Raw genomic sequence first — 21,492 nt, forward strand, 5'->3', positions numbered from 1 at the left:
ACACCACACTGCCCAGAACTGAGCACCTCGGAATCGGGCACCCCGCTACCGGCACCCCGCAGAACCCTCCCAGGGCACCCAGAAACGGGCTCTCCCTGGCCCTGGGCACCTTGTGCCAGGTAACCTTGCTGTGGGCGCTGCTGTGCCAGGTGAGCCCGTACCGAGCGCGGCTCTGGCGGGCGCGCCAGGCGCCGGGAACTGGCCCCCCTCCCGCGCAGGGCAGTGCCTGGCACCGGCTGTTGTTACTGGAGGCACACCTGGGCCCCAGCACACCTGGCCCTGGCTCCGCGCCCCAGCGTGCCCGCCGGGCCTGGCACGGCGGCTGCCTCGGCGCAGGTGTCCCGGGGGCAGCCGGTGCCCCGGGAGCGCACGTTGCTAGGACGCGCCGGTGGCGCGGAGCTGCGTGGCTGGGGCCCCCGGAGGAGCCACGCCCGGCACCGGGGCAGGCACAGCCCCTACCTGTGCTGGGCTGCACGGGACCCCTGTGGAGGATGCAGAGCCTCGTCGGCTCCCTCCTGTCCTGCCGCCGGGCCAGCCTCCGGCCCGGCAGCACCTCCGGACCCACAGCCAGGGCCGGCGCCGGCGCTGGACATGCCACGGGGTGAGCAGGGCACGGCTGGGACCGCAGGGACCCCCTCGGTCCCGCAGCTGCTGGGGGGCTGGCTGAGCCTCAGAGCCGCTGGCAGTCGGGGCTGAGCGTGGGGCGGAGGGATCCCAAATGGGGATGGAGTGACCCCAGGTCCCTCTGCACCCCCCAGCCACACTGTCACCTCCCAGAACTGGACCCTAGACCCCGCTGGGGACTGGCACTACAGATGGATCAGCCTCATGGTGCTGCCCATCCTTTACAACTGGGTCGTCCTCATCCTCAGGTGCCAGGCTGTAGGGTTGGGGTGGGGGTGTGGGGTGTCCTGCCCCATCCCAGTGATGCCTCACGGTGCCAATTGTACCCCAGGTGCTGCTTTCCCGAGGTGCAGGAGGCACACATGGGGCTGTGGCAGGTCCTGGATGGGCTCAGCGACGCACTGTACCTGCTGGACATCGCCGTGCACTGCCACACAGGTACGTACACACACACACATAGACACAGGTACACACACACACACAGAGATATGTACACACACACACAGATGTGCAGGTGTGTACACACATACACGGAGACGTACAGGTGTGTACATGTACATACACACCGAGGCACAGGTGTGTACCAGTTCACACACAGTTATGCACACGTACACACACACACACACCTGCACTCCAACCCAGTACAGCCACCACCCAGCCCCACATCGATGATATCTGGGTGGGTGCTCTTAAGTCCTGGCACCCACCGCTCACCCCCTCAGCTCCACGGCAGCCCAGGGAGTCTCCAGTGACATCCCCAGGGTGCCCAGCCAGGCTTCCTGGCTCCTCCCTGTGCCCCATGCTGGGCACCTACCTGCTCCCTGCTCTGAGCCCTCTCCCATCACAGGGAGGTCCTGAGCGAGCCCTGCCCTCAAGCCCTGCGTGCCCCGCAGTGCCAGGGCTGCCCTGGCTGCTCTGGGTGCCCCGCAGTGCCAGGGCTGCCCTGGCTGCTCTGGGTGCCCCGCAGTGCCACGGCTGCCCTGGCTGTCCCCAGGTTTTCTGGAGGACGGGATCCTGGTGCGGGACGTCAGCCGGACGCGGCGGCGCTACCTGAGCTCCTGGACCTTCTCCTGGGACGTGCTGGCCGTGCTGCCCACTGAGCTGCTCTGCCTGCTCCCGGGGGTCCCCAGGGTCCCGGGGGTGCCGGCAGCACGTGCCAACCGCTGCCTGCGGGCGCCACGGCTCTTCGAGGCCTTCGACCGGTGCGAGACGCGCACGGGATGGCCCAACGTGTTCCGCATGGCCAAGCTGATGCTGTACCTGCTGCTGGGCATCCACTGGCACGGCTGCCTCTACTTCGCGCTGTCGGCACACCTGGGGCTGGGTGCGGACCCCTGGGTGTGCCCCAGCTCCGCCCGCCCGCTGCGCCGCTACCTGCACAGCTTCTACTTCTCCACGCTGGTCCTGGCCATGGTGGGTGACACGCCGACACCGCAGCGCGAGGAGGAGTTCCTCTTCCTCACCGCCGGCTTCCTGCTCGCCGTGCTGGGTTTCGCCACCATCACCGGCAGCATCAGCACCGTCATCGTCAACCTCAGCTCGGCATCCACCGCCCTGTATCCCGACGCGGGGCCGGTGCGGCGGTACCTGCGGGCGTGGGGCGTGGGCGGGCGGCTGGCGGGGCGCGTGGTGCGCTGGCACCAGCACCTGCGGGCGCAGCGCAAGCTGCCGGCCGAGTGGGACGCGCTGCAGCACCTGCCGCGGGGGCTGCGCGCCGAGGTGGCGGCCAGCGTGCACCTGGAGGCCCTGCGGCGCGTCGCGCTGTTCCGCAGCTGGGAGCGCGGCGTGCTGCGGCAGCTGGTGCTGCGCCTGCGGCCGCAGGTCTTCGGGCCCGGCGAGTTCGTGTGCCGGCGCGGGGACGTGGGCCGCGAGATGTACTTCATCCGCGAGGGCCGCCTGGCCGTGGTGGCCGAGGACGGCGTCACGCAGCTGGCCGTGCTGGGCGAGGGGCTCTACTTCGGGGAGATCAGCCTCATCAACATCAAGGGTGAGCTGCGCACCGCGCCCCGATGCTGCCCCGCGGCCCCCTCGGGCTCACGGCCCCCCGCCCCGCAGGCAACACGGCAGGGAACCGGCGCACGGCCAACATCCTGAGCATCGGCTACTCGGACCTGTTCTGCCTGGGCAAGGAGGACCTGGCCGAGGTGCTGGCCGAGTTCCCCGCTGCCCGCGCTGCCATGGAGGCCAAGGGCCGGGAGCTGCTGCTGCGCATGGGGCAGCTCGACACCGGAGCCGAGGCGGCGGCGCTGGCGGCCGAGGCCGAGGCGCAGCGGCGGCTGCAGGGGCTGGAGGTGGCCCTGGAGGGGCTCCAGACTCGGGCAGCCCGGCTGCTGGCACAGCTGGAGGCCAGCGCCCTGCGCATGGCCCTGCGCGTCCAGCGCCTCGAGGGACGGCAGCAGCGGCGGGACAGAGCGGGGCGGACAGGCGGGGCCGCAGGAACGGCCAGGACACAAGGCCCTGCTGGGGCACGGGGCCCCCCCGGAGTGCCGGGCTCAGCCTGGGCACAGGGTCCCTCCAAGGTGCAGGGTGCCCCCAGGGCACAGGGCCCTGCCCAGGAGCCAGGATCTGGAGGAGGATGGAGTCCCACTGGGGTGCAGGGCCCCTCCAAGGCACAGAGTCCCCCCAGAGCACAGGGTCCCAGCGACGTGCAAGGTCCTCCCAAAGCACAGGGTACCCCCATGGTGCAGGGTCCCCCCAGGGCACAGCGTCACACTGAGGCACGAGGTCCTCGTGGCATGCATGGCCCCAGGGGGGCCCAGGCTCCCCTCAGGGCACATGGCACCCCCATGGCACAGGGTCCCCTCAGGGCACACGGGTCCCTCAGGGCACAGAGGCAGGCTGGGGCACGAGGTCGTGGTGGCACGTACGGGCCCAGAGGGGCACAGGCTCTCCCCAGGGCACAGGGTCCCTCTGGGTCACGGAGTTCCAGAGGGGCACACGGTCTCTCCGGGGCTCAGGGGGCCGGGGTCCCACGAGGGAGGGGGGTGCCGCGGGACTAGTTCCGCGGTGCTGAGGGGTGACCTGGACGGGGACACTGTAGCGACCACCATTGTCGGGTGACACCGACAGCTGCTGCTGCGGGACGGGGACCGGGACGGGGAAGGAGCCGCGATGGGGACGGGTCAGGGTCATGGAGTTTCGTAGCCGTGAGAAGCTCGGGACCCCCAGCCCCGCCGGGCCGTCCCGGGGCAGCCGTAGGGACAGCGACAGACCCCGCGGTGGCGGCAGTGGCCGTAGTCCGGTGCCTCAAGAGCGGTCCTGGCGAGCCCCCGAGGCTGCCCGACCCTCCCGGGACTCCGGCTGCAGCCCGGTGCTCCCCGGGCCCCGCTCCCGGTATTCTCCATGGCCCCGCCCGTCCCCCCCGCCCCGGGCTCCCGCTGTTCCCGCCTCCCCCGCGCCCCCCAGCACTCCCCGGGCTCCCCTCGCCGTCGCCACCGCCCCCCGCCCCCGGCCCGCCCCGCGCCGGGCGCCGCCCCCGCTTATCCACCGGCGGTTCCGAGCGGATCGGAGCCTCGTCCCTCCCGGAGCCTCCCGGTGCCTGATTCTCCCCGGTGCCTCCCGCCGGAGGAGGGGTGGGGGGGATGCGGGGGGGTCCCCGCCATGGACCCCCGGCCCCTCAACATGTCGCTGCAGGAGATGCTCTGCCGCTCTGAGAACGGCACCGGGAACGGACCCGGCACCGGCAACGGGACCAACGACTCGGTCTGCGACCTCCTCCGCAGGGGCCTTCGCGGGCCCCCGGCGCCCAGAGGTGAGAATGGGGGGGGACGGAGCGGGATGGACTCGGGAAGGGACCCCCCCTTTGTGCCCGGCCCTGCGCTCCCCGTACCCGGCACCGCGCCTCGTCCCGCCGTGCCAGCCCGGTTCCCGCCGCCTGCGCTCCGGTTCTCCCGGTTCCTGACCGGTGCCGCCCGTCCCCCGCCGTGCCCCTCATCGCACCCATCATCCCCGGTGGCCCCGGCACTGCCAAGTGGTCCCGATGCGGATCTCGGCGCTGCCGGGGAGAACGCGCCGGGCTGTGCCGGTGGCGGCAGCAGGGCGGAGGGGACTCCTGCAGGGACGCCACGGACTCACACACCGCTCGCCGGGGCCAGGACCTCCAACTGGACCCTCGACTGGGACGGTCCCAACCCACCCCACCACCGGAGCCAAGACCCCCTAACCCCATCCCACCCCCGGCTGGGGCCCCTACTCGGGCTTGTCACTCTGGGTTGCACGTCCCGGGTCCCCGGTCCCCGCACCACGGCTCAGCACCTAGGCGGAGGGTGGGCAGGATGGGGGCACCTACCTGAATGGGAGTCCCTCAGCCTCGCGGAACTGAGCCCGGGGTGCGTGGGGTTCGCCCCAGATCCCGGCGGCTGCTACCCGGGGGGAACGATGCACTCGTGATGGGTCTGCACCGAGCCCGCGGCGCTCACGCTGGAGCTCCGGTGTCCCAGTGCCGGGGCCTGTGCTGGGGTGCCTTTGGGGTGTCTTCAGAGCGTGTCTGGGGGGCCACCGGGCTACCCTCGGGGTGCCATGGGAGTGTCTCTATGGTGGCCTCGGGAGTGCTTTCACAGTGCCTCGAGGGTGCCACCTGGGCGCCTCTGGGGTGTCCTCGGGCGCCTCTGGGGTGCACCCAGGGACCCAATGCAGCGCCGGTGCCCTGCTGCCCGCAGAGCTGGACGTGGCGGTGCGTGTGGTGCTGTACGTGCTGATCTTCGTGCTGAGCGTCGGGGGCAATGCGCTGGTGGTGGCCGTGCTGGCGCTGAACCGGCGGCTGCGCACCGTCACCAACTGCTTCCTGCTGTCCTTGGCGCTGAGCGACCTGCTCCTGGCACTGTGCTGCATGCCCTTCACCCTGCTGCCCGGCCTCATGGGCGCCTTCATCTTCGGCGACGTCGTCTGCAAGCTCGTCGCCTACCTCATGGGTAGGGTGGGGCACGGTGGGGGCCTGTCCCTCCCTCCTGGCTGGGGTGGGGCACAGCACGGGGGGCTCATCCCTACCTGGGTGGGGTGGGGCACAGCACGGGGGGCTCATCCCTACCTGGGTGGGGTGGGGCACAGCACGGGGGGCTCATCCCTACCTGGGTGGCGCATGGGGGCACAGGGAGGGCGCTCGTCCCTACCCCGTGGGTACGTGGGGAGCTTATCCCTCCCTACCTTACGGGTACACGGAATACAGTGGGGGGCTCCAGGGGGAGGTGGGCGGCTGAAGTGTCCCGCCATGCCCACCGACACCCCCCGCTCCCCGCAGGGGTCTCGGTGGCCGTGTCCACCTTCAGCCTGGTGGCCATCGCCATCGAGCGCTACAGTGCCATCTGCAACCCGCTGCAGTCGCGCGCCTGGCAGACGCGGTCCCACGCCTGCCGCGTCATCGCGGGCACCTGGGCGCTGGCGGCGCTGCTGATGCTGCCCTACGCCGTGTACAGCACCACGCGCCCCGCCGCCCCCCGCCCGCCCCCCGCCCAGTGCACGCACCACTGGCCCAGCGAGCGCGTCCGGCAGGTCTGGTGAGTCCCGGGGAGGGAGGGGGAACGCGGGCGAGAGGGGATGCCGAGTGACTTGGGCCACCTGTCCCAGGTATGTCCTGCTGCTCCTCGTCCTGTTCTTCATCCCAGGCGTGGTGATGACGGTGGCGTACGGGCTCATCTCCCGTGAGCTCTACCGCGGCATCCGCTTCGAGCTGGACGTCAAGAAGGAGGTGGCAGGTGAGGGGATGGGCGGGGGTGACGCTGGGGGTGATGGTTGGTGTGACTTCCGTGTGGGCAGAGTGCCCACCCCAGGAGAGGCAGGGCTGAGCCCTCACCCTGCTCTCCACAGTGGTGCGTTCCTCAGGGAAACCGTCCTTTCCTGGGGACATCCTTGTAGCCTCGGGATGCAGCACGTCCCCATGGTGCCATGGCCGTTTCCATGTCCCCTCACTCCATCCCATCCCCCTGGAGGATGCTCCCACGGTGTCGGGGTGTCCCTGCAGTGCCGTGGCTGTGACCATGCCTCCTCCCTCCACAGCCCAGCGTGGCACTGGGGGGGACCCTGCTCCCGCCTGCGATGAGGGTGACGGGTGCTACCTGCAGCTCTCACGCCCGGGGGCAGCGCTGGAGCTGCGGGCGCTGGGGGCGGCTGCGCAGCAGGACCGGGCACGCATCAACAGCTCGGGGGCCCAGCTGGCGGCCAAGAGGCGCGTGATCCGCATGCTGGTGGTCATCGTGGCCATGTTCTTCCTCTGCTGGCTGCCCATCTTCGCCGCCAACACCTGGCGTGCCTTCGCCCCGAGGGCAGCCCAACGGGCGCTCTCGGGGACGCCCATCGCCTTCATCCACCTGCTGTCCTACACCTCGGCCTGCGCCAACCCCCTCATCTACTGCTTCATGAACCGCCGCTTCCGCAAGGCCTTCGGGGCCACCTGCGCGGGCTGGGGCTGCCGCCGCGCCTGCCCCCGCCGCCCGCCCGAGGACGAGCCCCCCATGGCCAGCGCCTCGCTCTCCAAGTTCAGCTACACCACCGTCAGCAGCCTGGGACCCCCCTGAGCCCCCAAACACCAGTGCCTGGGGCCCGCGTGAGCTGGACCCCCACGAGCCCCCCATGGCCCCCCAACACCTTTCTCTCCAAGTTCAGCAGCCTGGGACCCCCGAGCTAAACCCCCTTAGGCTCCCTCACACCGTGCCTGGTCCCCCGCGAGCTGGGCACCCCCGAGCATGACCCCCTGCCCTGCCAGCACCCCCGTGCCCCTCTCCGGTGCGCACCCGGTCACCCCCCCTGGGCGCCCTTGCCCACCATCCCCGCTCAATCCCAGTGCCGAGCCCCGGCTGGATGGGGGCGAGGGGCGGGCGGGAGGAGCCTTTGGGGCAGGGAGGGTCGGAGGCTGAGAGGGGTCGAGGCACCCCCAGCCCAGCCCGAGGTCTCCCCGCGCTGCTCCCCGGCTCCGGTCACAATAAACAGACCCCGTGCCCACCTGCGCCGCTGCTCCCAGCGCTCCTGCCCCGCCGGCACGGAGGCTCCGCGGGGCAGCTCCGGGCGGGACGGGGCATCGGCACCGCGCGGGGCTCGGGGGGCTGCGGGAACTGCTGAGCCCGCGGCTGCGGTAGCTGGGGGATGGGAGCCCGGGCCCGGTGCCTCCAGTGCCATCCCGAAGTGTGACCATACGAAACGGGAGGGGACCCCAGGAGAGCGGGACCCCCGGGAACACCGCCGTCCGCAGGACTCCATCTCCCATCGTGCCCCGCGCGCCTCACGCAGCCCGGCTCCTTTATTTGCATACGGCTCCCCGCCCCGAGTGGCCACGCCCCATTCGCTGTCAGCCTCGCCGACATTAGCCACGCCCCCCACGGCCACGCCTCCGCCCCCTCGGCCGTGGCGGGGGGCGGGCCCCGCCCCTCAGGTATATATACGGGCCCCGCCCCGCCCCCGGCCGGCCCCGCCCTCCCTCGGCCATGGCGGCCGGGGTTCGGGCCCCGCCGGGCCTCATGGCGCTGCCGGGGTGCCGATCGCTGCCGCTGCCGCTGGCCCTGGCTGCGCTGGCGCTGCTGGCGCTGCTGGCGCTGCCGCTGTCGGCGGGGTCGCCGCCCGGTCCCGAGGAGCGGCTGGCGGCCGAGGCGCCGCGCTGGGGCTGGCGGAACGTGTCGTGCCCGGCCTGCCGGGTGCTCTTCGGGGCGCTGGACCTGGCGCTGCAGGTGGGCACGGGGGATCGGGCGGTGCCGGACACGGGGGGCACCGCGGGGACACCGGAACACCGGGCGGACACCGGGACACCTGGACTGGCAGAGCGGGGAAAACAGAAACGGGACAGGAATGGGGACAGAGGGGACGGGACGACGGGGACAGGGCGGGACAGCACAGGGACAGGGCAGAGACTGGCCGGGCCAGTCCCTCGTGACGGGCCAGGGCAGGTCGGGGCTTGTGACAGCCACGGGACCGGGCTGGGAATGGGGACAGGGACGGGACGGGCGGAGACGGGAGAATGACAGGCTGGGACGGCTGAAAGGGGAACGGGGACAGGAACGGGGACGGGGGCGGGGACGGGCGGGTTCCGCCTGCAGCTCCGCTCGGGGGAACGGGACGGGCGGGGATGGGACGGGAGGGAGGAGGAACAGAGGGGCTGGGGGAGCGCCTGGGTCTCTTCTGGCCTCGGGATATCCTGCGGGGTGGGACAGTGACCGCAGCCAGAGCTCCGTCCCGGGAGCTGCTGGGCACGGCACGGAGATGGCAGCGGGAGTTCCGTGCCCGTACCGGGGGTGCCGTGTCCCTGCCGGGGGTGCCGTGCCCCTGCCGGGGGTGCCGTGCCAGTACCGGGAGTGCCGTGCCCGTACCGGGAGTGCTGTGCCCGTACCGGGGTGCTGACGGGCACAGGCCAGTGACAGCAGCTGAGTTGAGTGTGTAGGGTCTGGCCTGGGGAGCTGGTGGGCAGTGAGGATAGCAGGAAGTGCTGTGACCGTCCCGAATGTCCATCCCCCCGCAGCTGGAGCCGAACGTGGCCCGCGTGGGGCGCGTGGCATCGCGGCTGTGCCAGGAGCTGCGGCTGGCGCGGCCGCCCGTGTGCCGCCAGGCCGTGCAGCTGTTCCAGGGCGACGTGGTGGCAGCCTGGGCGCGCTCCGTGCTGCGCCCGCCCGAGGCCTGCGGGCTCCTGCTGGGTCCCGGCTGCGGCCACTGGGACATCCTGGGCGCCTGGAACCTGTCCCTGCCCGCCGCCCCCAAGCCGCCGGTGCGGCCCCCCGCGCCGCCGCCTCCCGGAGCGCCCACCGCCCGCATCCTGTTCCTCACGGACCTGCACTGGGACCGTCAGTACGCGCCGGGCAGCGCCGCCGCCTGCCCCGACCCGCTGTGCTGCCGCGGGGCGCCCGGCGAGGGCCCGGCCCTGGCGGGGTTCTGGGGCAGCTACAGCAAATGCGACCTGCCCCTGCACACCATCGACGCGCTGCTGGCCCAGCTCCCCAACAGCTCCAGTCGCACCGGCGCCGGCAGCGGCAGCGGCGGCTTTGCGGCGGCGTACTGGACCGGGGACATCCCCGCGCACGACGTGTGGCAGCAGAGCCGCGGGGACCAGCTGCGGGCGCTGCGCACGGTGACGGCGCTGCTGCGCGCCCGCCTCGGGGCGCTGCGCGTCTTCCCGGCCGTGGGCAACCACGAGGCCACCCCGGTGAACGCCTTCCCCCCGCCCTACGTGCGGGGCAACCGCTCGGCCGCCTGGCTGTACGACGCCATGGCCGAGGCCTGGCAGGACTGGCTGCCCCCCGCCGCCCTGCGCACCCTGCGGTGGGCACGGGGCAGCGCCGGGGGGCTCCAGGCTGCTGGGGCCCAGGGACGGGGAGAAGGGCACAGGGGTGGGGGCTCCAGGCTGCTGGGGCCCAGGGACGGGGAGAAGGGCACAGGGGTGGGGATTCCAGGCTGCTGGGGGTCTGGGTCTGTGGCATTTGGGGTACCAGGGCTGGGAGGCTCCAGACTGGGGGGCTCTGGGGGGTCGGGTGTTCTGGGGTAGGGGAGCTGCAGCAGCACAGGCTGAGTTCAGAGCTGGGGACTTTGGGCTACTGGGGGCTCAAGACTGGCAAGACACAGAGTGGTCTCCATGCTGGAGGTGCGGTGGGGGTGCCAGACTAGCTGGGGCTTCATGGGGGGGAGATGTGCAAGGAGTGGGGTCATGGCTGGTTGGGGTGCAGAGAGGGCTGTGGGTAAAAGGGGCTCCAGGCTGGGGGCTGTAGGTGGCAGAGAGCTGGGGGTCTGCGTGGTGGGTGCAGGGCCTGCGGGTCAGGGGACGCAGCACTGACTCTCCTTTCCCACACAGGGCCGGCGGGTTCTACACAGCACCTGTCTGGCCTGGGCTGCGCCTCGTCTCCCTCAACATGAACTTCTGCTCCCAGGCCAACTTCTGGCTCCTCATCAATGCCACTGACCCAGCAGGGCAACTCCAGTGGCTCATGGGGGTCCTGGCAGACGCTGAGCGTGACGGGGAGAAGGTGTGAGGGGGTTCTGGGGGGGTATGGGGGGTCCCAGTGGGCCCTGGGCAAAGCCCCAGCCCTGGCTCCCTGCCGACAGGTGCACATCATCGGGCACATCCCCCCAGCCCACTGTCTGCGCAGCTGGAGCTGGAACTACTACCGCATCGTCAACAGGTCAGTGCTGGACCCCTGCCCAGGCCCCCAGCCATGTGCCACACCCCCACTCTGTGCCCTGGCCTCTAACCCCGTGTGCTGTGCCCCTGCCCTGCACACTAAACTCCTGTTCATGTGCTCTCGACCCCCACACCCCACCCCACAAGCCAGAGCCTGGCTCCAGACCCTGAGCTCTCATCCCACACATGGTCACCCTGCCCTACACAACAGGCCCCTACCCCACGTGCTGCACCAGACCTCCACCCCAAACCCTGGACTCTCACTCTGTGTCCCACCCTATGCACCAGACCCCTACCCCATGTATCCTGACCCCCCACCCCCCACACAGACCAGAGAGCCATGCTGGGCTGGGGGTTCCAGGGTGGGGTCTGGGAGTGTGGATGCCACTCCCCATCCCCCCGCCATGGCAGGTTCGAGGGCACCATCGCAGCCCAGTTCTTCGGGCACACTCACCTGGACGAGTTTGAGTTGTTCTACGATGAGGAGACGCTCTCACGTCCCGTCTCCATCGCCTTCGTCGCGCCCAGCGTCACCACCTACATCAACCTCAATCCCGGTACGCCCCCAGCCCTGCCCCATGTGCCCCCACCCCAATCCCTGTGCACCCCAAACCCTGCCCTGTGTCCCCCCAATCCCAATCCCAGTGTGCCCCAAACCCTGCCCCATGTCCCCCCACCCCAATCCCTGTGTGCCCCAAACCCTGCCCTGTGTCACCCCAATCCCAATCCCAGTGTGCCCCAAACCCTGCCCCATGTCCCCTCCACCCCAATCCCCGTGCACCCCAAACCTCCCCGTGTGTACCCCCGCCGCACTCCGCGGCGCTGACCGCCCCTCCCGTGGCAGGGTACCGCGTGTACGAGGTGGCCGGTTCCTATCCCGGGAGCTCCCACGCGGTGCTGGACCACGAGACCTTCATCCTGAACCTGACGGAGGCCAACGCGGCGCCCCCGGGGACGCCCCCGCGCTGGCGGCGGCTGTACGGCGCGCGCCAGGCCTACGGGCTGCCCGCCGCCTTCCCGGCCGACTGGGACCGGCTGGTGCGGCGCATGCAGGACGACGAGCGGCTCTTCCAGCTCTTCTGGTTCCACCTGCACAAGGGGCACCCGCCCCGCGAGCCCTGCGGCGGCCCCTGCAAGGCGGCGCTGCTGTGCGCGCTGCGCTCCGGCCGCGCCGCCGACCCCGCGCTCTGCCGGCCCCTGCGCCCCGCCCTGCCCTTCCCGCGCCTCCAGCAGCTCTGGCGGCAGCGGCGGCTCTGCTGAGCCAGGGCCGCAGGAGCGGGGCTGGGACACGGGCACTGCAGGGGCTGGGATTGGTCACAGCAGCGGCAGCGCTCTCATGGGACAGGGAGTAACAGAATTACAGTTGCAGGTTATACGCAGTAACACAGTTACAGGGAGCGGGGTTGCAGTCTGCACAGGGTCACACAGGAGCGGGGCTGGGAGCGGGATCGGCACAAGGTCACTGGAGTGAGGTTGGGAGCGGCACATGGTCCCCGTGTCCCAGCAGTTACACAATAAAGGCACAATGGACACCACTGCCCCTCCTTATCCGCTCCCACCAGGACTGGAACTGGATCAGGATCAGCACATGGTCCTTGTGCTCCCAACAGCCCCCAGTACGGGTGTGATGCACCCCACTGTCCTTTATCCTCAATTCTCAGCCACAACAACTTAGGGAGACCAAAATCACAAATGCTGGGCTTCACCATCCTGCCTGCGTGTCCTAATTCTACCCACTGGGATCACAATTGGGATCAGCCCGTAGTCGCTGTACTCCTGTCAGGCCCCTGATACGGTGTGCATGGACCCCACTGCCCCTCTTCACCTGCAACATCCTAGGAAGACCCAAACCAGAAACAACACCCTCATCCCTCCTCCTCCTCCTCTTGCTGCTCCTCCCTGTGCGAGGCCAAACGCAGAGCCGAGCCGGGCTGGTGGAATGGGTTTATTAATTAATGATTTAGTACAACACAGACCCTCATTACGCCACATGCATTGGGGACCCTGGGGGGGGTGTGACCCACCGTGGGGGCAGTGGTGGGGGCAGGACCCCTGACCCAACACCCTGGGTAACTGTGTGCCCCGGAGCGTTGGGTCAGCGGTCCTGCCCCCCCACGCTGCCTCGCCCAGCCGCACGCCCCCCACGCCCTCGCCCCACTCACGGGGTCTGCGCCCCTCCCCGCCGCGGTTTGAGGGTCCCCAGGAGGGTCTGCACCCCCCGGCGCACGGAGGAGCCCACCCGCCGTGCCACCGAGTCAGCCGGGGGGGCGGGCAGGCAGGAGCTGGAGGCCTGGGGCCGCGCATCCAGGCACTTCTGGTAGCGGAGCTGCGGGAGCAAGGGGTCAGCGGGGGGTCAGCGGGGGGTCAGCAGGGAGGGCAGCGGGGGGTCAGCAGGGAGGGGCAGTTCGGGGTTCAGCGGGGGGTCGGGAGTGTCAGTGCAGGGTCAGCAGGGGGTCAGTGCAGGTCAGCAGGGGTCAGTGCAGGGTCAGCAGGGGTCAGTGCGGGTCAGCGGGGGTCAGCAGGGAGGGCAGCGGGGGTCAGAGGGGGGCAGTTCGGGGTTCAGCGGGGGGTCGGGAGTGTCAGTGCAGGGTCAGCAGGGGGTCAGTGCAGGGTCAGCAGGGGGTCAGTGCAGGGTCAGGGGGGTCAGTGCAGGGTCAGGGGGGTCAGTGCGGGTCAGCGGGGGGTCAGTGCAGGGTCAGGGGGGTCAGTGCAGGGTCAGGGGGGTCAGTGGGGGTCAGATGCAGGGTCAGCGGGGGGTCAGTGCAGGGTCGGGGGGAGTCAGTGCAGGGTCAGCAGGGGGTCAGTGCAGGGTCGGGGGGAGTCAGTGCAGGGTCAGCGCGGGTCAGGGAGGTCAGTGAGGGTCAGCACGGGGTCAGTGTGGGGGTCAGCGGGAGGGGCAGTTTGGGGGTCAGTGGGGGTCAGTGGCCCAGGGGCGGCACTCACCACGCAGGCGGCCTGCAGCGCCTCGCTGAGCCCCGCGGCGTTGGGCTCACACCACACCATGTGGCAGCGGAAGGTGCCGGGGGCGCTGGCCATGATGAAGGCGAAGGCGCGGACGTCGCGTCCCACCCCCATGAAGGACAGGAAGCGCACGCGGCACTCGCACAGCACCGCCTCTGTCTGCGGGCACGGGGGTCAGCGGGGCGCCCCGGGCACCCCCGGACAGGGACGGGCCAGCAGGGCACACGGGGTGTCACCCAGGGGCCTACCAGGAGGGGTGGGGGGTCACGGTGACACCCGGGGATTGGGAGGGTTCAGCACAGCCCCCAGGGTGGGAGGAGATCCCCCCAAGGCCCCACAGGATGTGGTGGGATGGGGACACGATGGAAAGAGCCATCGTGGCTCACTGGCACAAGGATGGGTCTCTGCAGCCCTTCTGGCATGTGACAGGGTCACTCAGACCCCAGAACAGGAAGGGGTCACCACATCTCCCCAGAGTGGGAGGGGGGTGGTCCCAGGTGGGGATGCACCTGGAGGTGGGTGATGGTGGGGTGAGCAGGGGGTCAGAGGAGGGCACACACCTGGCGGTGAGCGATGGTGAGGGTGGCAGGGGCCACGCTGACCACCACGGGGGTGGGAGCAGGGGGCTCCCCTGAGCCGGGGGCCAGTGCTGCCTCCAGCGCTGCGTTGATCACGTCCATGCCTGAGGGGCACAGGGACACACAGCCACAGCTGCTGCACCTGGGCTGCAGGAGCCCCCCGAGACACTCCCCCCGTCCCCTCGAGCCCCTCACTCACCCACTGGCTTGGCAACGGGGACACAGCCCAGGTAACACACAGGGAAGCGCTGAACCACCTCACTCTTGGGAGCTGGGAACTCCACTGTGGGGGAGGCACTGTCAGACACCCCAGAGGCCCCCAAAACACCCCAGAGCCCCAACATCCCTCCAGAACCCCTCCCCATCCCTCAGTGATCACCCAGCACCCCAAGACCTCTCGGATGCTGGGCACTCCATTGTGGGGGGGACATGGCAGACCTCCACAGAGCCCTTCAAGACCCCCCAGAGCACCCCAACACTCCCCCACAGCATTCCCAGTACTCCCAACACCCCAATTGCACTGCCTTGCTCCTGGGGGCCAAGAGCCCTGCTGTGGTGGGGGACATTGACAGACACCCCCCAAACCTCCCTAAAAGCCACCCTCTCTCCCAGCTGCCCTACCCCAGCGAATGCAACCCCCAGAGACACAGGACCCTTCCCCTGTAGTCACCTTATCCCCCGGCAGGACTCCCCCAGCAGCGCTCCAGCCCTTCCCAGTCACTCCCAGTCCCCCAGAGTCCCCCCAGGTCCCTCACAGGTGCCCCCAGCCCCGTACCCTGCAGGGGAGGCTCCCCCAGCCGGGGGGGGTCTGTCCCCAGGCCGGTGCCTGCTGCCCGGGCGCTTCGCCGCTCTGCCGTCAGCTGGGGGACAGGGGGACACGGTCACCCAGATGTCACAGCACAGTCACCTCCAGGGACCCCCGTGGTGACCCACAGCCCCCCAGGTGTCACACACGGGACTGTCAGAGCACAGACAGCCAGAGGGACCCCCAGGGACCCCTGTGCCCTGCAGCAGGTCTGTGGGGACACTGGGGTGGGGAGGGGCTCACCCAGAACAGGCCTGGGGGCCGCTGCAGGGGCCTGGGGGTCTCACCTGTGTGCAGATGTGGTGCAGGTTAGGGCAAGTCCTGACGGGTTTCTGGGGGTCTCACCTGGGCACAGATGTGGTGCAGACCAAGGAAGGGGAATTTGGGGTGGGTTACCTGGGCTGGGGGGACTTGAGGGTGTCTCAGCTGGGCCCAGCCCTAGTGCAGGCCAGGTGGGGGGTTCTCAGGGGCTTTTAGGGGCAGAGTTGTAGCTCAGGCCAAGGTGGCAGTTAGGGGGAAAACCCAGCAGAGGTTACTGGGACACAGAATGGGTGCTGGCCAGAGCAGAGGCTCCAGGAAAGTTTCAGGGGGGTCTCACTTGGGCACAGACATGGTGCTGGCCACAGGGACAGTTTGGTGGGTCCTGGGGAGCTCGGGGGGTCTCACCTGGGCACAGACCCGGTGCAGCCCGGCAGCGATGGCGCTGGCCGGCCCCTCACAGCGGAACACGTGGCACTTCAGCACCTGCGTCAGAGGGTCCCGGGCCACGTAGGCAAAGTCCCTGGGGGGACGAGGGGCACATGCTCAGGACCACCCTGGTCCCCTCCCCACCCGGTCTGAGCCGGGAATGGGGGCACTGGGGGTCTGGGGGGCAGGTTGGGGCCGTACCTCTCCCTGTGTCCCCGGCAGCACAGCAGGACAGAGCGGGGTTAGGGTGTGCTGGGGGGACAGATGTCCCTCCTCCCCAGCCCCAGGACCCACCCCACACTCCCCTAGGGGAAGGTGTGATGCTGCCCCAAACCCGAATCTTCTGGGGGAGCTCACTGTTGCGACCCCATGGCCTCCACCTGCCCAACCCATGGGACCACATTCACATGTGCGACCCCACAGCCCTGTGCACCCGTGACCCCACAGCCCTACACCCCACCCGTGTGGCAACCCCAGCCCCATGGTCCCCTCCACGTCCAATGCCCCCATGCCCAGCTCCACATACACGGGATTCCAGAGCCCCCACGCCACAGTGTGGGACCTCTATGCCACATGGGGGTCCCACACATCCCAATCCCCCCATGCCCTCACTCCACGTACACAGCATCCCCAGCCCCACATGTACCAAGTCCCCTGCACACACCAGAACGCCACAGCCCCCACACCGGACCCCAGTGCCACCTCAAGCTCACACAGGTGGGCACCCCTGTGCCCCCCCGCCCCACAGGTGCCCCACCTGCTGCCGTGCCCCAGCCCCACAGGTGCCCCACCTGCTGCCGTGCCGCCCCACGCCCCAGACGCGGATGCCGCCCACGGGCTGCGCGTGCAGCAGCGCCCGGTCCTGGGGGTCCACGAGCTTCAGCGTGCGCTCCTCCAGCAGCAGCAGCGCCCGTGCCTGGGGCACGGCACCCTCAGCAGGGTACACTGCACCCCCCAGGGGCAAGGGGGCATGGAGAGTGGGGGGGGCACAGGGGGTCCGGGGTCACTCACCTCCCCCCAGATGCAGTGGGGGCAGTGTGGGATGGGTGTGGGGGGCACAGAGGGTCCGGGGTCACTCACCTCCCACCAGGGGCAGTGGGGGTAGTGTGGGATGGGTGTGGGGGGCACAGGGGGTCCGGGATCACTCTCCCCCCAGGTACAGTGGGGGCAGTGTGGGATGGGTGTGGGGGGCACAGGGGGTCCAGGATCACTCTCCCCCCAGGTACAGTGGGGGCAGTGTGGGATGGGTGTGGGGGGCACAGGGGGTCCGGGGTCACTCACCTCCCCCCAGGAGCCGGGGGGGCCGTCGCGGGGCCCCGAGAGCTGGCGGATGCAGGCGCTGACAGCGCTGCTGCTGCGGCCCGGACCCAGCTCCTCCTCCCGCAGCTGCACCCAGCCCAGAGAGCGCACCGGGAGGCCCTGGGGCAACGGGAGGATGGGTGGGGCTGGGTGTGTGGGGCAGGGGCTCCGGGGAGGGGGCAGAGAAGGGGCAGGAAAGGCATGGAGCATGAGGCAGGGTGCTGTGGGGTGGACGCTGTGGGGCAGGAGGATGGTCTGGGGCAGCCTCAGCTCCCCAGCAGTACCTGAGCCCTGACCGCCCCAATCTGCACAGCCCCGGGCCCTCAGGGCAGGACAGACCCCACACAGGGCTGTGGCCAAGACCCCTCCACCCAGGTGACAGCCTGGGACACCCTGGGCTGGGTGCCCAGCCCCCCAGCAGTGACCAGACCCCACGGGAGTGGGGAAGGGGCTCTGGGGGCCGGGAGGGGCAGGAGAGACCGGCCCTACCTTGGAGACCAGCGCATCCTCCTCGCCCAGGGCCATGCTGCAGGGGAAGGGTGGGGGTCAGTGGATACATTCCAAGACCCTGGCACCTCCCCATCCCCAGTCCCAGTCCATGAGAGCCCTCTGGGATCCCCCGTATCCCACACCGGGGTCATGGCACCCTGAGCACCTTGGACTTTCCTCCCCAACCCCTGCCTTCAGATCCTGGGACTCGCCCATGTACAACCCCCATCCCAAGACCCCATTTCCCTGCCCCACACCCTGGCCCTGTCTCCCTCAGCTCCCATTTCACACCAGACTCCCTCTGTCCATGCTGTTGCTTGTCACCCAGGGTCCCACATCGCGACAGGGCCCAGGCACAGCCCTGTGTCCCCTCAGTCCCTGTGCCCCACATCGCACCCCTCTCCTGGTGATCCTGGGCCTGGTGACGGCATCTCCAGGTCCGACACTCCTGGCTCCTCATCTTCCTCTTCCTCCTCCTCCTCCTCCTCCTCAGCTGTGGGGTCCTAGGGGCAAGGGGGCTCTGTGGAGCTGGGGGGACACTGACCCCCACCCTTTCCCCTCCACTACCCCCTCTCACCTTCCACAAGTCCCCATCATTGAAGGTCTCAGCCGGGGCAAAGCTCGTCCAGGAGAGCTGCAGGGGGCTGGGTCAGGGTGCTCCACAGGGCAGCCCCACAGCAGCCCCCCAGTCACCCCCCAAGTGCCCCACGACTCCCCCCACAGCACACTATGGGAGTCCCATGGTAACCCCAAGAGCAACTCACGTCCATACCACAGGTGTCCTGCACCCCCAACAACCACCCCCAGTCACCCCACACCCTCCAGCCACCCCTCAGCCACCTCCCAGTCCCAGCCCAGCCCCCAGTCCTCACTCACGGTGGGCCCCTCGGTGGGGGTGCTGCCATCGGAAGGGGTCTCGTGTGCCCCTCCGGGGGGCTCCCACTGAGTGGTACCAGTAGGGACGTGCCAGTAGTAGGTGCCTGAGGTGTCCTGCACCCGCAGCCACCCGGGGGGGCAGGTCCCCGTGTGCTCCTGCACCACACGGCCACAGCGACTCTGCAGGGCACGGGGGGCAGAGGGGTCAGCCCCAGCCCCACACAGCCCCGTGTGCCCAGGGACGGCCCGGGACAGCTCCACGGGGACAAGGGAGCAAAGTGGGGGCATGGAACTAACGGGGGCTGGGGACACAGGACAGTGTCCAGGGGGCTGGGGGACCAGGGATGGCACCCAGGGATGCAGGGGTGGGCACACAGTCAGGGACTAGGGGAGATACAGAGCTGACAGGAGCACGGGGGCATGGCAGGAAGGGGCAGGTGGGGGCAGCCACCGGGCTCTGTGGGGCAGCCAGACTGTCAGAAGCCTCCATGGGGCAGCGAGAGGTCACGGTGGGGCTCCGTAAGGCAGCCGTAAGTCACTGGGGCTCCAGGCTCGGGTGCCCACCTGGCTCCTCGGGGGAGCTGCCGGGGCTGCCCTGGCTCAGCGTGGCCCAGCTCGAGTCCTCGTCGCTGCCGGGGCCGGGCCCCCCGAAGAGGTGGCTGGCGCTGCGCCCCGGGGGCTCCCGCAGGCCCCGCTCCGCGCCCAGAGCCGGCGGAGACACCCCGGCCCCGTCCTCCTCCTCCTCGTCCTCCTCCTCCTCGTCCTCCTCCTCCTCCTCCTCCGAGGCGCCGATCAGCAGGGCCCGCGGGTCGCGGGCGGCGTTGCGGGCGTTGCGGGCCCGGAGCCCCGGCTGGAGCGCCCCGGGGGACTCCCCGTGCGCCCCGGGGGACCGGCCCGGGCCCGGGCCCGGCTCCAGCTCGTTGCGGTTCTGGTCCTGCCCGGCCTTGGCCCAGCCGGCGCCGGGCAGCTCCTCGGCCGGGGCGCCGCCGGGGCCGGTGCGGGGGTCGGGGGGCGCCGCCAGCCCCAGGCTCAGCCCCGGGCACCGGTTGTCGTTGGCCAGGTCGCTGCGCTTGCTCAGGGCCCCCGACATGGCGAGGGCGCGGGGACGGGCGGGACCCCCGGCCCCCGGCCCGGCCCGGCCGCAGCTGCCGCCGCTGGGGTGGGACGGCGGGGGGGTGCTACAGCCCCCGGGGCGCCTCCGCGTCCATCGGGCCTGCGGGGAGCGGGGATGGCACCGGGACCCGGGCACGGACAATCCCAAGGACTCGGCATCCCCTGTCACGGAGCCGGGCAGCCTCCGCGGCCCCGGCACCCGCGCCGCCCCCGCCGCACGGCCCCGCAGCGCCCGCGGTCACCCCGCTGCCCCGGCCGGGCCCCTCCGCATCCCGCATCCCGCATCCCGCATCCGCCCCGCGGCCCTGCCGGAGATCCCACCGGGCCCCGCACCGCTCCCGCTCCCCGGCCCGGGCCTCGGGGTCTCACGGCCTCAGCCCCCCCGCCGCTCCATCCCGCCCGCAGCGCGGCGGGCCCGGCCGTGTCCCCCCCGTGTCCCCCCCGTGTCCCCGCTCCCCGCCCCCATCGCCGGTACCTGCGGCGGCTCCGCTGCCGGGGGTCGCGGGGGGAGGGTGGGGGGCTCGGGGCGCGTCACTTCCGCTTCCGGCCGGGGAGGGGGGACAGCGCCGCCTCCGGCACCGGCACCGAGACCGGGACCCCCGGGAGCTCTGCGGACCCTCCCCGGCACCGCCGGAGAGCCCCGCGCACCCGCCGGGACCGGGAGCCCAGGCGCAGCCGGCGGCGGGCAGCTCGATCGGCCCAGGGGGAACGGGGGGAACCTTCCCCCGGTGACACTCCCGGGCCGGTGACCCGGCACTGCCCGTGCCCGCCCCGCCGTTCCGGCTGTTCGGGCGGGCAGCGGGATCCCCGGTTCAGCCCAGCTGAGCCCCCGTTAGCCCCAGCGGCACCTGCGGCTGCGGTGCCCCCGGAGCCCCCGAACCCTGGGCTGGACTGGGGGGGCTCGAGGCTCCCGAGGGGCAGCGCTGCGGCACCGGGGCCGGGCGGGAGCGGCGATGGTGGCGCAGGGCGTGCGGGGCCCCACTGTGTCACTCAGCCCAGAGCACCGGGTGCCACATCCAGCTGCGCCCTGGACACCTCCAGGGATGGGACTCACACCTGCCTGGGCAGCTCCTGCCGCTACATGGCAGCCCTTTCCATGAAGAAAATCCTCCTGGTGTCCAGCTGAACCTCTCCAAGCACAACTTGTGGCTGGTTTCTCATCCTGTCGCTTGTTTCCTGGGCAGGTCCCCCCGAGCCTCCTTTTCTCCAGGCTCAGCCCCTTTCCAGCTCTCTCAGCCCCATTCCCTGCCCTGGACACGTTCAGTGTCTCTTGCAGGCCCCAGAACTGGACACAGCCCTCGGGGTCTCACAGTGCCAGCACAGGGGACAATCCTGCCCTGGGGCTGTGCCCACTGGGGCTGGCACAGCCCAGATGCCATCGGCCTCCTGCCCACCTGGACACACCTGGGCTCGTGTCCAGCTACTGTCACTAGCAACCCCAGCTTTCCAGCCCTGTCCCAGCCCAGAGTGCTGCAGGGGGTTTTGCTGAGCCCAGAGGAAGACCCAGCCTTGTTGAGGCCCTTGTTGACCCTCACACTGTTGGCCTTGGCCCATTGTCCAGCCCATCCCGATCCCTCTGCAGCCTTGCTGCCCTCAGCAGTCCCCATCCCAGCCGTGTGTCATCCATGAACTCACTGAGGACGCACTCAGTCGCTCCCTCCAGGTCAGGGGTAACTGCTGGGCAGCACTGGCCCCAGCACCGAGCCCTGGCAGTCCCAGCAGTGCCCTACCCCCTGGACGTGGCCCCATTCCCAGCCCTCCCTGGGCCTGGCTCTCAGCCAGGTGTTCCCAACAAGGATCACCTGTCCCAGCCAGCTGCAGGTGCTCCATGAGACGCCAGGGAGACGGAGATGGTGCCAAAGGCTTCGCTGGGGCTCAGGCAGGGACACCCTGTCCCAGCAGACAAACTGGGTGGGGCAGGACCTGCCTTTGCCAACCCGCAGCTGGATCTGATCCCCTGCTTGTCCTGCCTGTGC

At 70.5% G+C, this 21,492-nt stretch overlaps 4 protein-coding genes across 4 annotated transcripts; 3 read left to right on the top strand and 1 right to left on the bottom strand.

Annotated features, from left to right (window-relative positions):
- Positions 1 to 485: 485 nt before the first annotated feature.
- CNGA4 (cyclic nucleotide gated channel subunit alpha 4) lies at positions 486 to 4,015 on the top strand. The gene is made up of 5 exons (XM_079332112.1): positions 486 to 601; positions 759 to 872; positions 956 to 1,062; positions 1,619 to 2,611; positions 2,680 to 4,015. Exons 1-5 carry the CDS (start codon positions 492 to 494, stop codon positions 3,621 to 3,623), a joined length of 2,268 nt encoding a protein of 755 aa, XP_079188238.1. The 5' UTR covers positions 486 to 491; the 3' UTR covers positions 3,624 to 4,015.
- A 60-nt stretch (positions 4,016 to 4,075) lies between these two features.
- CCKBR (cholecystokinin B receptor) lies at positions 4,076 to 7,549 on the top strand. The gene is made up of 6 exons (XM_079332113.1): positions 4,076 to 4,375; positions 5,283 to 5,534; positions 5,861 to 6,116; positions 6,187 to 6,314; positions 6,616 to 7,109; positions 7,217 to 7,549. The coding sequence occupies exons 1-6, from the start codon at positions 4,225 to 4,227 to the stop codon at positions 7,241 to 7,243; spliced, it is 1,308 nt and encodes a 435-aa protein (XP_079188239.1). The 5' UTR covers positions 4,076 to 4,224; the 3' UTR covers positions 7,244 to 7,549.
- A 473-nt stretch (positions 7,550 to 8,022) lies between these two features.
- On the top strand, positions 8,023 to 12,256 carry SMPD1 (sphingomyelin phosphodiesterase 1). The gene is made up of 6 exons (XM_079332092.1): positions 8,023 to 8,276; positions 9,062 to 9,855; positions 10,382 to 10,553; positions 10,633 to 10,709; positions 11,120 to 11,265; positions 11,553 to 12,256. Exons 1-6 carry the CDS (start codon positions 8,037 to 8,039, stop codon positions 11,966 to 11,968), a joined length of 1,845 nt encoding a protein of 614 aa, XP_079188218.1. The 5' UTR covers positions 8,023 to 8,036; the 3' UTR covers positions 11,969 to 12,256.
- A 381-nt stretch (positions 12,257 to 12,637) lies between these two features.
- Positions 12,638 to 19,683, bottom strand: APBB1 (amyloid beta precursor protein binding family B member 1). The gene is given in 14 exon segments (XM_079332091.1): positions 12,638 to 13,034; positions 13,652 to 13,828; positions 14,230 to 14,351; positions 14,447 to 14,530; positions 15,023 to 15,107; positions 15,719 to 15,833; positions 16,531 to 16,655; positions 17,021 to 17,158; positions 17,528 to 17,564; positions 17,924 to 18,030; positions 18,105 to 18,161; positions 18,404 to 18,541; positions 18,543 to 18,583; positions 18,968 to 19,683. Coding segments are annotated over 14 exon segments (1,920 nt in total). The 5' UTR covers positions 19,494 to 19,683; the 3' UTR covers positions 12,638 to 12,866.
- Positions 19,684 to 21,492: the final 1,809 nt, after the last annotated feature.

The sequence above is a fragment of the Erithacus rubecula genome (genome assembly GCF_903797595.1).
Source record: "Erithacus rubecula genome assembly, contig: scaffold_149_arrow_ctg1, whole genome shotgun sequence".
In the NCBI taxonomy this organism is placed as follows: Eukaryota; Metazoa; Chordata; class Aves; order Passeriformes; family Muscicapidae; genus Erithacus; species Erithacus rubecula.